Below are 13,477 nucleotides of genomic sequence, written 5' to 3'. Positions count from 1 at the left end.
TCTGTGTTCACATGTTCACCACACAAAGAATGACTGCTGCACAAACGCTTTATGAAACAGATTAAATTTACTTTCAATGGTTATGAGAAATAAATAGTTCCAGTAAAAAGAGTCACACACCAACTGTTGACTGGCAGCTCAGTGTTTCAGAGAGGTCGAATTCACAACACAGCAGGCCTTCCATGCATCAGGCACACACACTCACACACACACACACTCACACACATACGCGCTCAGACATGTTCACATAAAGTCAGGTCATTCATACATTTGAAAAAGTTTTACAGTTTTACAAGGATAAATAGTAAGCCGTTGTTGAAATCTCCTTTCATGCATGTCACTGCTGTGCATGTCAAAAACTGCTTGAAGCAGAAACACAGTTTGAAGTTTTGAATGCAAAGATCCTCCATGTTTGAGATGTGTGGGAGATCACCGAGGGGATACAGATTACTGTGAGATACAGTTAGAGGAGAAGAAGGTTTCCTACATTTAAAGCTACCGGGGGAGAAGTCAAAGGTGATTGGTCAGTGTTCTTCAGGATGTTTTCATCAATGCAGTAACTCTTCTTACTGTGAACATCATTTTCATTTGGGATGCAAATCCTGACAGGACCTCCAGCTGCAGTTTGTTCTGTGGTGACAGTTTGTCTTTCTGAAACAGTGAGTACACTCATGAAGAGTTTTCACCTCAGAGGATTACAGTATGTGGAGAGGATTGTCACATTTTAGCTTCAAACTGTGTTCAAGTCAATGTCTGTTACACAATGCTCTCAGCTGTTTTAGTTTATCAAGCATTAGTAGTTCCTCCAACACGTTCCTCTCATGCTCTACCTGAACGCTGTTCTTCAACATAGAGACAGTTTTACTCACTTTACATTTCAGACGATGAAGGTGACATTTTCACGTCAATGTTGAGCAACAGAAACAAGCAAATCCTCCTCAGACTTCCTCAGTCATCTCTCACATTCTTACATGTTGGACCTGTGTTCGATGCATTCCTGATGTTATTAAGTTCAGGAGCTGACGCACTGCACTCGGTTTTTTTTTGTTGCTACAGTGAGTGTAGAAGTTGCTTTCTCTGCCTTTTCCATGATGCATTTCTCTTCTGTGCTTTTTGATTCTGAGGGTCCGACACTACAACAGGCTGGTTCCCTTTCCTGTTAGAATGTGGGAGAGAAACTTGATAACACTGATGTCTGCTCAGTACACACAGGTGGACATTGCAGCTGGTTGGCTTAGCTTAGCATGAAACTGGAATGAGTATGCAGCTAGCCTGGTTCCCTCTAGAACAATCTGCCTGCCAGCACCTCTGAACTAGCTCACTAATCGACACAGGGGTGAAGACCAGGACTATTTCATGGCTGGCACAGAAACCCCACAGTGTCTACAAGACTTCAAGAAGTCTCTGCACCTTGCCTTGCTAAGAGATAATCCAGGATGTCACCCTGTAGGAAACCACAACATGCCACTTCTGCATTAAGAAATCTGTAAAAATAAATATAGTGTTGAGTTTGTGAGTTCAGAGGTGTTGAAAGGCAGATTGGTTATGTTCCAGACACAGTGATGTGTCATAGATTTAAATATTTGTGCATGAGGCTCCCAGAGCTCGTTCCATATTTACAGTACAGACATCTGAGTGGAATCAAAGTTCTCAACAAATTTTCACACGAAAGAGAAAACACTTTTATCCCCAAACTACTTGAAAATGTTTTGAGATCTCATAGCTAAAAAAATATGTTGATGTGAGAACACCTACTGTGTGTTGGCTCACTGGAATAAGACATGCGTACTAGACCTTAATAAAGTCAGGAATGCAAAGCACACCAAACAACATTTTGAAAGTCTGTGAGTTAAACTTTTTCATCTTCTGCAGTAAACATGCACGTTACAGAAGAGAGACTTCACAACAGGCTTCATCTCTAGCATCACTGTCAGTTGCAAACAACACAGCGGGCAGTTCAATCCAAAATTTCAATTTGAAATCTTTTTTTGTTTCCTGTGTACAAACGCTGGAGCAGTGGTCCGACACCAAGTTTACTTTTTGAGGATCCCACCCCGATCCCACCCGCCGCCCCCCACCTCCGAAAAACATGCCATACTGACACTGTTATTTCACAAGGAGAGGTCAAAGGTCACAGACACAGAGAACACGTCTTAATACTGTTGGGTAAACTCGGCCATGTTGCGACCAGGGTCCCTGATTCCAAAAAACCACACTGAAGTGCAAGTTAATAAAAAAGAATTACTGCAGTGAGATCTCCAAGTACACACAGAGCGAGAGAGTGAAGCTTGCATTATTTTCTTAAAAAGCACTGAAGTCCTGGCAGTTTGTGAGGGGTTTAGGAAAGGCCTGCTGGCTTCCTGTGGGACATCACATGATTTCCTGTTCAGCTCCAGTATTCCTCTTCTTTCATTCGTGCTTTTGCTCCTCATCCCAACTCCTCTCCTCTCCTCCATGTTTTGGTCCCATTGCTGAGCAAGAACAAAAAGATCTGCAAGCTGGTTTCATGTTCTTCCTGTTTGATTGGACTCTTGTGTGCTTCTTTAAATCACAGCTCAAAACTGTTCCTACAGTCCACTCACACTCCTGCTTCTCCCCCATCAGTGTAAACCTCCTGAGGGCGTCAGGGCCTCCAGAAGAAGAGTACGAAAAGGAACCCAGATAACTTGTATTTCCCCTCAACCAAACACAATTGAACCGTCCCAAACTGTTGAAATCTGGAAATGTTGTAGAGTTCAGTCACGGAAGCTCGAAGAAAAACAGAACATAAACTTCAAATATATATAGATTTACATATTTATAAAAGAAAAAAATTGAAGATACTGAAGAGTTCGGTCTCCAAGCACGACAACGAGAACAACAACTTGGATCACAGCGTCGACATTAACATCAGTGGGATTCTAAACTCAAACAAAGCCGGAGAATCGTCAGCAGAAAAACAATATTAACCTTACTGACTGCTCAACTGTGCACGGCGTCATGAGTTCACATCGTGTACACACACACACACACGCTCTCACACGCGCACGCACACACACACACACACACACACACTCTCACGGTGTGTTAAATACAGACAGTAGTAGTTTAGCAGCAAAAAATATAACCTCACCCCGCCCCCCCAATAAATAAACACAGTCTTCTTATAGATTCAACCCAACGTCACTCGCTCAGAGGGGTGTGTGTGAGTGTGTGTTTAAGTGTGTGTGCAGGTTGGGGGGTGGGTTCACTCTGAGGGGAGGTGGGCTCATGCGAGAGGTCGGTGGGAAGTGATGTTGAAGTTGGACAGTCAATCATCGTCTTCATCTGACTCTAGAAGAGCATGCTCTGCCTCCTGTTGATCTTTCCGTTACCTGGAAGAGAAAGGAGACGCTCAAAATACAATACCCATAATGCCTCTGCTGGACTCTCATCAATCCCCTTTGTAACTGCTGTCAGCTCATTACTATTCATAATACTCAGCTACTTCTAACACTGAACCAGTTTAATGGTGTGACCTTTAAAGGGATATCTCAGGTTTTTTGAAGTGGGTTTGCACGAGTTATATTACACTATTGCTTCTGCTAGCCTCAATGAGTGTCGTGAGCTCTTCCCCTTTAATGAGAAAATTCCCAGAGGACCTGCAGGCAAGCTAGGCTACAATTCTCTGCAGACAGAGACACCTATTTTGCGTATGATCCAGGCACTCATCACGGTGCGATTACATGCTCTACTAGAAAAAATTGCAGCTCTTGACTTTGCCGTCAGAAACCCCCTTTATTTTGGCACTATTTTTCGGACGCACCTTGCAGACCTGTGTTCTTCCACAGCATGAGCACGGATACACGTGCGATCAGCTGTTTGGATCTGCCTGCACTTTTAGGATCAAAAACTACAAACTGCAAAAATGAGTGATCGGTTGACATGGAGTAATGGCTGTTGAGTTTGTTACATTTCAGCTCAGTCTTACTCTTCAACAGCTGACAGTGTATTAGATAAGGTAAACATCATGTGAACAATGTTTGTGTCATAGTGTAATAAAAACAACAAAAACAAAGAATCAGTAAAAGTAGTAACTCATACGACCCCACTTCAAAAAAACCTGAAATATCCCTTTAATAACTGATGTCTGATGATGTCATCAGGGTCAGCTGGTATTGGCTCAAGCCCTTAAAAGAGTTTTATTGCATCACTGATGGTCTCTAAAAATATTGGATAAGGCGCATGGCTGATAAGGAAGAAGCATTTATGAGGCAGAGGTTTTCTAGTGTCGTTCCAGTTGCATTATGGGAAATGTAAGAACAGGTGTTTTTAAAGCTTGCCACTTCTAACATGTCTGATGATTTAGAAAGCATGTGGATGTGTCCCCCACTGACCTGACTCTGGGTATGAGGAGTTCCTGTAGCCAGGGTCCCTCTGCAGCTGCACCTCTTTTAATGTGAATATTGAAACACCTACAGAACAGAGGACAGGTTCAGTCTACATCCAAGTAAAAACACAGAGAGAAAGTCAGACTGATTGCAGCTTTGTGTGTGCCCACCTTCAGACAGTGTGTGAACTTTCATCCCGAGCTGCCTGAAGTAGGAATGTTTCATGGCCTCCTCAGCTGAAATCCTCTTCTTGGATTCAAACTGTGGAGACAGAAACAGGAAGTATCAGCCACCCTGTGGGTTCAGCAGATGATGTGTGTGGATGTTGTGTCTGCAATCAGTGATTCACTGTGACAAACTGAAACAGACTGGAAACAGGAACTGAAGAGTGTATGTCTCATAAGGAAAATACTGAGCAGGGGAACACACTGGTGAAGCAATGCCTCCTAGTGTCTGAAAGTGGAACTGATTCAGACTCAGCAGCATCAGAGGACTGCAGAGCATTTGTCTTTGACAGAAAACAGTTCAATATCAACACCTTTATAGATTCAAATACGTGTGTTAGCTGAATACAAATGTTGAACTGTGCACAAACACACCTGTGCATTTCAGGTAAGCCAGACTTTCACATTGCACAGCAGGGCTCTGATGTACAGAACATGAGTGCTGTCTGATGCTGATTCCTTTTTCTTGTTAGAATCAAAGTACACACTCTGACATGTGCTTCTATACTTTAAGTCTAAATTATGATCATTAATGTTTGATGCACTTTTAAATGTTATATCACTTTAACACGATCTGTGCAGAGAGACAGTAGTACATTATGTCATAAGATTATTCCACCTCTCTCTTCTTAAAATGCACTGCTTCAGAAAGATGTAAATCAACCCTGGATGAAATGTCACATTAATATTCATGTTCAAAATGGCAAAGGGTTCATGGAAATGTAAAGGCATTATGTTACAGTCTGATTTAAACAAAGGGTATCATGCTATTCATGGACAACACCGCCTCTCATGAAACTGTGTTGAAGACGTTAACATTTCTACTCTTTTATCTGTTTGTTACATGTGGAATCTTCTCATTTTATATTATGTTTACAGTAGTGTTGCAGTCAAGACCACATTAACCGAGACCAAGACATGTCCGAGACCAGAGTGCACCGAGACCAAGACAAGACCAAGACATTTAGGGATCGAGACTGAGTCAAGACCAAGACCAAGACCAAGACCAAGACCATATATATCAATGAAAAATCATCATGAGAGTAAACAAAATAAAAGACTTCTGTTAATTTTATTTAAGTTTTCTTTGAAAACTATTGACAGTAACAAACAAGGTTTGGTTTGATCTTTGTTGCCTTTCTTTTGACTCCTTAAGTTTAGTTTTTTCTCTTATCACAGTAATGTGCATCAGTGGTGGTCTCGACCAGTCTAGATATAAAATACAGAGTCTGCCATGTCTGAGACCGAGACAAGAGTGAAAATGCTTTCAATTCCGAGACGAGACCAAGACCTTAAATAAGCGGTCTCGAGACCAAGACCAGTCTTTAGTACTACAACACTAGTTTACATCTCACATTTTGTTTCACTGCTGTGCTCCCAACAGCCATTATGAGCTGTGGGAAGTGATCAGATCATCATTTTACTAACAGTAGCTTGGTAAATAATTATTCCATATGACAGACAAAAAGTCGATTCACTTGTTTGTGGAACTCAAATGCATCTCACAGTCTCTATTAGCAAATGGATCCGCTGTAATGGCCCGAGTACGTGGTCTTATGATATCTTACAGTCATGTGATAATAACTCCTGATTCAGTCTAAAACAGTCTTTGAAGTTGATATATAGTCTCCTTGATCATCACTCACCACCTCCATTGACCTCTTCCTATACTTCACTAAATCCCCTTTCACACATGAGCTCCTGACAATTTTCAGGAACTTGCTGTTCACACATGCACCTCAAAGCGAGGGATTATCTCTGTCAGACACACTGTCACATTTAGAAATGTGCACTTTGGTGTAGGTCAGGGGGAAGCTGGAAAGGGCACGCAGGTGGAGGAGGAGGAGGAAGAAGAAAAGACCCCTTTGATGGAGACTATGTCTGTGTTAACACTACAACACCATAGGTAAACATCTGTATTCCACACAAAGAGTTGAAGACAATATACTGACAACTGAGGAGAGCAGTGAGAGGAGAAAACTCAACACAACATCCTCACTCGGGTCATATGGCACCTGTGAATTCTCTGACTTTTACTTGCTACCTTCAGACACTGACTCATATTGGCTAGTTGCAGAAATTGTCCTAGGAGGCTTCTAGGAATAAAGCCTGGATAGAGTTGAGCATGCAGCCTGGACCATGAAGCTGGGAAACTTTCAGGAGTGTCAGTGTGAAAGAGGCTTAAGTGGACCACTGGGGTTTGGGTGAAACTGTTCCTAAATGTCAAGCAGAGGATGAGTATACTTAGGATTCATTTTTGTGTGTGTGGAAAAGTGAAGACTCACTTTGAGGAAAGACAGCAGCAGCTCGATGCCTTCACCGTCCAACCTAAAGGAGACAAAAGGAAGGAAGAGCAACAGTTTATTGTCTGCCTGCAGCAAGGGCTGATGAGACTGTAGGGGCTCATGGGGGGAAGGAAGTGGACGGCCGCCTGTGAAATGTTCCACAGGATATCCTGCCTGTGGTAAAAACACACGCACTGCACGTGATCACACACAATTACTGTATACACGCAGAGAGGGAAGTGAAACCAAAAAATAGAACCATGGGTGCAGAAAACAAGCACACATACACACACATGAAGGTGCAGGCTGACACACACACACACACACACGCACACACACGCACACACACACACACACGCACACACACACACACACACACACACACACACACACACACACACACACACATACAGACACACATACAGACACACACACACACACACATATACAGACACACACGCTCACACACCTAGACAGACCACAGTACCTGGGAGCGTGGTTGATTAACGGCTGTGGTTTGTATTTGGGGAAGTTGTAGGATTTGAATTCTTCAATGGAGGAGATTCCCGGCCAGTTCTCCTCTGTGGGTGTGCCTGAAGTCGCAGCCAATCAAAGAAGAGATTTTGCATGTGTCATTAAACTGGTGAAGCTGTTTGAGGTCATCTCATCAGTCCAGGCGGGAAACACTCACCCAGTAACCTGAAAATGAGGTGGAGCTCATCCTCCACGGTGGAGCCGGGGAACAGCGGCCGACCTGCAGCCATCTCGTAGAATATACAGCCAACACCCCTGCAGACACACACACACACACACACACACACACACACACACACACACACACACACACACACACACACACACACACACACACACACACACACACACACACACACACACACACACACACACACAACACACACACACAGGAGATAAGTTTAATTTAAAGGCTGCAACAAATGGTTACTTTCCTTTACAGAATTAGCAATAAAGGCAGTCCTCTTGCTTAAAAACTACATTGACCAGGGTCTCTAATAGTCAGGCACTATGGACATGTTTTGGTGGTTGTACAACTGTTGCCATTTTTTCCTGTGAGTTAAATTTTCAATAGTTTCAGTAAGTTTAAGAGTTACTAAATGCTGTCTCAGCAAAATGACAGGTTTTCTAAGAGGGAATAATGTCACGTCATTGCCCTTGAGAATCACTAAGACCTTGGTCTTTCATACTCTCACACTGTGGACATGTGAGATGAAAATAGGGAAGTATGACTTTGACTTTGTCTTTGTAATCTCTCCATGGATGTATGATAAACTACTGAAGTACAATTTTCTGTCTTTTAGCAGATTGAAGGATTTTTCTTTATGAGCTAGAAGATAATGATGTTTGAGTCAAACTGAATCACATGACGCAATTATAATTTGTGTCTATATATGACTAAGTAATGATACAGAGGGATGTAAATATGAGGAACCCATCTAAAAGGGCTTCAGCTCTGATTGCTCCACATGATAACACACAGGACAAATCAGCTGTGTAACAACTTTACCAAACTTACAAAGACTGTGGTTGAATGTGCAGTTTTTCTTCAACCTGATTACAATCATTCTGATTAGAGGTTCATTCTTCACTTGAGGCGTTTTTCGACCAGAGGAACTTTACCCCGGAACTATGTGCGTTTCGAGCGATGGGCCCTGGGTCTAAATTTAGTTCAGGGGTAGATAATCTCGGTAACGGTGTTTAATGAGTTTACACAGTTGTTGAAACACAGAGGGAGATCCTGGGGATGCAAACTATTTTTTTATCAAGATTTCAAAATATCAACACTAATGGCTGTGTGTTCTACCTGTTTCACTCTGTCATTTAATGACTTGAATTATCTTTAGATCTACTTTTAACATCTAACATGAGTCTTGAGTTTCCGTCTTTTCTTTTGCTACCCATTATTATTTACAAAATCCACTAAATAATATGAACTATTATTACCATGATTGTATGTTCTTTTAGGCTGCTGTTATGTTACTATAAGAATATGGAAAAATAAGATTGCTTCTATATGTCAATGTGAACTGTATACAATGATATTGTGCAACAAAAATGTTCTAAAAAAAAGATTTCAAAATATCCTCATCAGTTGAGTAATAGATGATCGTTTGAAGACGTTCATGAGGGATGCTGAATAATAGGATCTAAGTATGACGTACAGTCTAATGTGAGAAATAGCAGAAGAGGAAACTGTTCCGCTTGTGAGTTTCTGATGTGAACAAACACAGCTGTTGCTGTGTCATCATACAAAAAAAGATGTTACAAATAATGTTAAAACAAAAAATACACCAGTGTTGCCGCACAGCTCCACAGATTGCTCCTCTGCTCGCCTCCTCGACCCTGAACCAGAGATTTCATCCTCCTCCACTCTCACGTCTGTGATTTTGAATGTCTGTATTTACATTTTTATTTTATCTTTGACTATTGGAGTGTTTATCAATCCCTGATTCTTTTTCAGCTAAAAAAAAGAAGAAGAAGTCAGCTATGGAAAAGTCTTGTTCTCTATCCATTCTAACCAAACTATTTAAGGGACCTTTTAACCCCATATGTGCCTTGGCGGCCCCTGCCACAGCCTATTAGACAGTCCACAACCTTAACTGCTTTTAAATCCTCACTAAAAACCTTTTTATATAAAAAGACATTTCTCAGCCCTTAAATCCTTAATATTGCTCTGCGTTCAGACGTCCTGTTTTGCTGCTTTTTTTTTCCTTTTCCCTGTCTGCACTGTTTTTTATGCTTTGTTATTTTCTGCATTTTTTGTTAAGAAAAGCATTATTATTATTATTATTATTATTATTATTATTATTATTATATAGTAATAACCAAGCCTAAAGCTAGTCATGTCACGAAGGGCAGACCAGTCAATTAATCCACTTATTAGTGGTCCATTTCAACAGAGCTATTGCTTCTACAACATCAAACCTTTCCTTGGAGTTCACAGATCTCACCGATTGAAAACGTGACGTTATCATAAACAGAAGTTGAAAACTGTGGCTGATTATTTACAGTCAGTTGACCAATCAAAAGTTGGCTAAGTTTTTAACCTGAGTCTCATACCAACAGACATTAATATTTAGACAAATGAATGTGAGGTCTCATACACACTTCTTTTTGTCATTAACTTGTATCATCGTTAAATGTTTCCTCTATAAAATACGTATCAAAGTCGTCTACCACGTTGAATCATTTGTTAATCATGTCTGAACTTAGAGTCTGAGGTGTGAGCAGTACGATGGTTGTGAGTCTCGTACCACATGTCGATCTGTGTCGAATACTCAGATGATCCCAGGAGAACATCTGGAGGCCGGTACCAGAGAGTCACCACCTCGTTGGAGTAGGTTTTAGTCGGGACAGACTTGGCCCTTGCCAGACCTGCAGGGACAGAAGCATTAGCTGACAGTAATCACATGTCTACAGTTTTTCGGCCTGCTGCTGCTGCTGTGGAGGTTCCTCTCACCAAAATCAGCTAGTTTGAGTTCTCCCCTCTCGTTGATGAGGAGGTTCTGAGGCTTCAGGTCCCGGTGGAGGACTTTCCTCTTGTGACAGTATGACAGCCCTCGCAAAATTTGGAACAGGAAGATCTGGAAGGATGGGTTAAGACTCCATGTTAATAAAAAATCTGACACGATATGTCTATAGACTTTATAAAACGAAGGACAACATAAAGCAGAATAAATAGATCATTCATAATAATAAGAAGAAGAGTCACCTTCACATTGTGCATGCTCATGATGTTTCCACAGTCATCCATGTACTGTTTCAGGTCCTTGTCCTGCAGGAAGACATGACACCATGAGAGAGGAAGAACATTCAATTAACATCTCAGATCATGAATAGGGGCATTTTAAAATACATAAACTGATATACTCCATCTAAATGCTAATGAAGTTTCTGATCATTGAGAAGCATGTTGCCTGGAAAGCTCTTAAACAAATTGGTGACACATTGAGAACACAGAGGATGGGAGAGCTGGGAGTCTTACCAGGTACTCAAAGACGAGCGTGAGGCTCTTGTCGGTGTGGACGATGTCGTGTAGCGTCACGATGTTGGCGTGTTTGAGGTCCTTCAGTAACGACACTGCAGGGACAAAGACAGAGAGAGCAATAAACAAAGAGAAAAACATACAACACTAAAAAAAAAAAGAGAAAAATGAATGATTCATTTGTTAACAAGGCAAAAAGCAGGAGCTGACCTTCTCTGATGGCGGTGCATGGTGCTCCCTCCTCATGCTCCAGCCGGATCTCTTTCAGTGCTACCAGGTTGTCTGTCAGCTTACTGCGTCCTTTAAATACTGTTGCATAAGTTCCCTGAATGAGACACAAGACACTGGTTCAATATTACAAAAACTGACATGAACTGTTAAACATTTTTACCTCCATTACTGCAGTCAGAGAGGATTTCAGGATTACTTTCTCACCTCTCCCAGTTTGTCCAGCTTAATGTACGTCTCTAGCTTTCCAAAACCAATCTCCGACTGGGAAAAGAACACAGAGGGAAGAGTCAGAATGAAGCTCAGATTATGTCATGATAAATAAGCATCAACAAAACAAGGTTATGTATAGACCGGACATGGTCTCAGGGACGTCACATATTGGTTTCTGGAGGTGCATTATGAAGTCAACAAGAATGACTGGCTGACTCCAATTAACATCTAAAGCTGAAAAGATGTTGAATTCTGTTGTAAAAATGGGCCTTTTAACTCCGGTGTTGTAAAATGTGCAAAAAGCAGCAGTTCCTCCAGAGCCCACTTGAGGCTGGCTCCAAAGGCCAAGGAATCCCCCCCATTAGTCCTCATTCTCAAATATCCACCCTGACAGCAGAAGTTAACGTGGACAATGTCTGGTACATAATATATAAATAATATATATTTGGGTCTTAATAGATCATTTTTGTATTAATGACTACCACACAGAGGGTACTTTTCTTTAATAGACATCTACTCTGGTTATAGTAGACTAAGAGTTCAGCTTACATCTGCATAATAAGAAGCAAAGTGGGTGTGCTGTAGCTGTTTGTAAGGAGGGTAAAAGCTTGCCTCAGCTCCACCTCTTTGACGTTTCCAGTTTGATCTAAAGTTTGGAAACGTCATCGCCATCTTTGGGCTTTGTAACACATTTACAAAAACAGAACAGATTTCTACATCCATGGTGACATAACAGAAACTACATCCATGTTTTATAAAGTGTATAATGTTGATATGGGCTCCATCAGGGTTTCTATTGCTTTTTGAGCAAGTCTCAAGTGGACACTTGAGAGACTGCATTTTTTTTTTGCACTTCTTTCTGCAGCCATGGAAGTCCACCGTTCTGGATTCAACAGCTGCTGTATTTGTGGTTTTAACCACCCTGCACCTATACTTAAACAAAACTCATCTAAGAGAGCTTTTTTTAAAATCTAGCTTGTACAGTTGATGTTCTTAGTCAGAAGATTACGAACAGTAAGATATCCTTTACAGGGCAATGAATGGACATAAAAATTCAATGTGACCTCCTGTTGGCGCAATTTTCTTAAAAAAATCGCCTTCTATGCAGATATGACAAATATCATGATTAAGACTTTATAAAGGAATAATGAAGTCTCACGTCTAATGGGAAAGAACTTCCAAAACATGTTTTTAGATAACAGAAAAAATTAATCTTGTGATTTAAGAACTTGGCAGATCAGTATGATTTCAAGTTTTCTTCAGTCTAGAATTGAGGCAGTAATATTTCCTGCCTGTATACTTCTATCAATTACTACTAAATGTTTTCTGCATGATCATGATTTTTTTATTTTGGACAAAATACAATTCTGTAATTATTTATTACACTATTACTATTACTATTATTATTACTGCTATTTAATCTAAATTCCATTGTAACATTGTATATATCTAAATTGTATTCTAGCTTTATTTATCTATTTTTATTTTCACTTATCTTAATTTATTTTATTTTACTTATTGAAACTTCTTCTTGATTATACTTATGTCTGGGTTGCTGTAAGTACTGAAATTCCCCTCCAATGGATCAATAAAGTAATATCTTATTTGAAAAGCTCTACTTTGCATCAACATAAAGTTTGTACTCATATCGTTTATTGTAGGCAAGGCAAAGCAAGGCAGCTTTATTTGTATAGCGCATTTCATACACGAGGGCAACTCAATGTGCTTTACATTAAAACATTAAAAACATTGGAGACATTCAGACAAGCATGAAAGAACATAATTAAAATGCCAAATATGATAAAACAGAAAAGAAAAGGAAAATTAGAATATATTAAAAATTACATTAAAATTTTAATTTAAAGTGAGTTAAAATAATCTAAGATAGGAAGGCAGAGGTAAATAAGAAAGTCTTAGTCTTTGATTTAAAAGAGGTGAGAGTTGGAGCAGACCTACAGCTTTAGCTGCAAGACATTTCTTGAGGTGACATGCGTCCTCTGTGATTGGCTGGGACAAAATAAATATAATTGAACAAAATAAAAAACAATTGATAAAAAAATATCAACGTAGCACCTGAGAAAAACATCTAACTTCAATGGTCTCACTGTTGGTAACTTGTACAATAATACGTGTATGTACACAAGCCTCTTTGCTCTC

General features: G+C 40.4%; 1 protein-coding gene across 2 annotated transcripts in view; it reads right to left on the bottom strand.

The window, feature by feature from the left end:
* Positions 1–48: 48 nt before the first annotated feature.
* cdk17 (cyclin-dependent kinase 17) overlaps positions 49–13,477 on the bottom strand; it is a 76,034-nt gene continuing 62,605 nt past the window's right edge. Inside the window, exons 6-17 of one of the 2 annotated variants that reach the window (XM_034673343.1) lie at positions 11,315–11,371; positions 11,090–11,204; positions 10,880–10,974; positions 10,607–10,669; positions 10,355–10,478; positions 10,149–10,269; positions 7,550–7,647; positions 7,346–7,451; positions 6,859–6,901; positions 4,520–4,610; positions 4,356–4,433; positions 49–3,353 (exon numbers count right to left, since the gene is read on the bottom strand). In XM_034673343.1, the coding sequence (XP_034529234.1) occupies positions 3,313–3,353; positions 4,356–4,433; positions 4,520–4,610; positions 6,859–6,901; positions 7,346–7,451; positions 7,550–7,647; positions 10,149–10,269; positions 10,355–10,478; positions 10,607–10,669; positions 10,880–10,974; positions 11,090–11,204; positions 11,315–11,371 (1,032 nt within the window). In that variant the 3' untranslated portion in view covers positions 49–3,312. The remainder of the gene's footprint in view (positions 3,354–4,355; positions 4,434–4,519; positions 4,611–6,858; positions 6,902–7,345; positions 7,452–7,549; positions 7,648–10,148; positions 10,270–10,354; positions 10,479–10,606; positions 10,670–10,879; positions 10,975–11,089; positions 11,205–11,314; positions 11,372–13,477) is intronic. The other variant, XM_034673344.1, reaches the window with a different exon arrangement.

The sequence above is a fragment of the Notolabrus celidotus genome, chromosome 21 (assembly GCF_009762535.1).
Source record: "Notolabrus celidotus isolate fNotCel1 chromosome 21, fNotCel1.pri, whole genome shotgun sequence".
Lineage (NCBI taxonomy): Eukaryota > Metazoa > Chordata > Actinopteri > Labriformes > Labridae > Notolabrus > Notolabrus celidotus.
The sequence above is the reverse complement of the archived record's forward strand: the minus strand, read 5'-3'. Positions and strand labels throughout refer to the sequence as shown.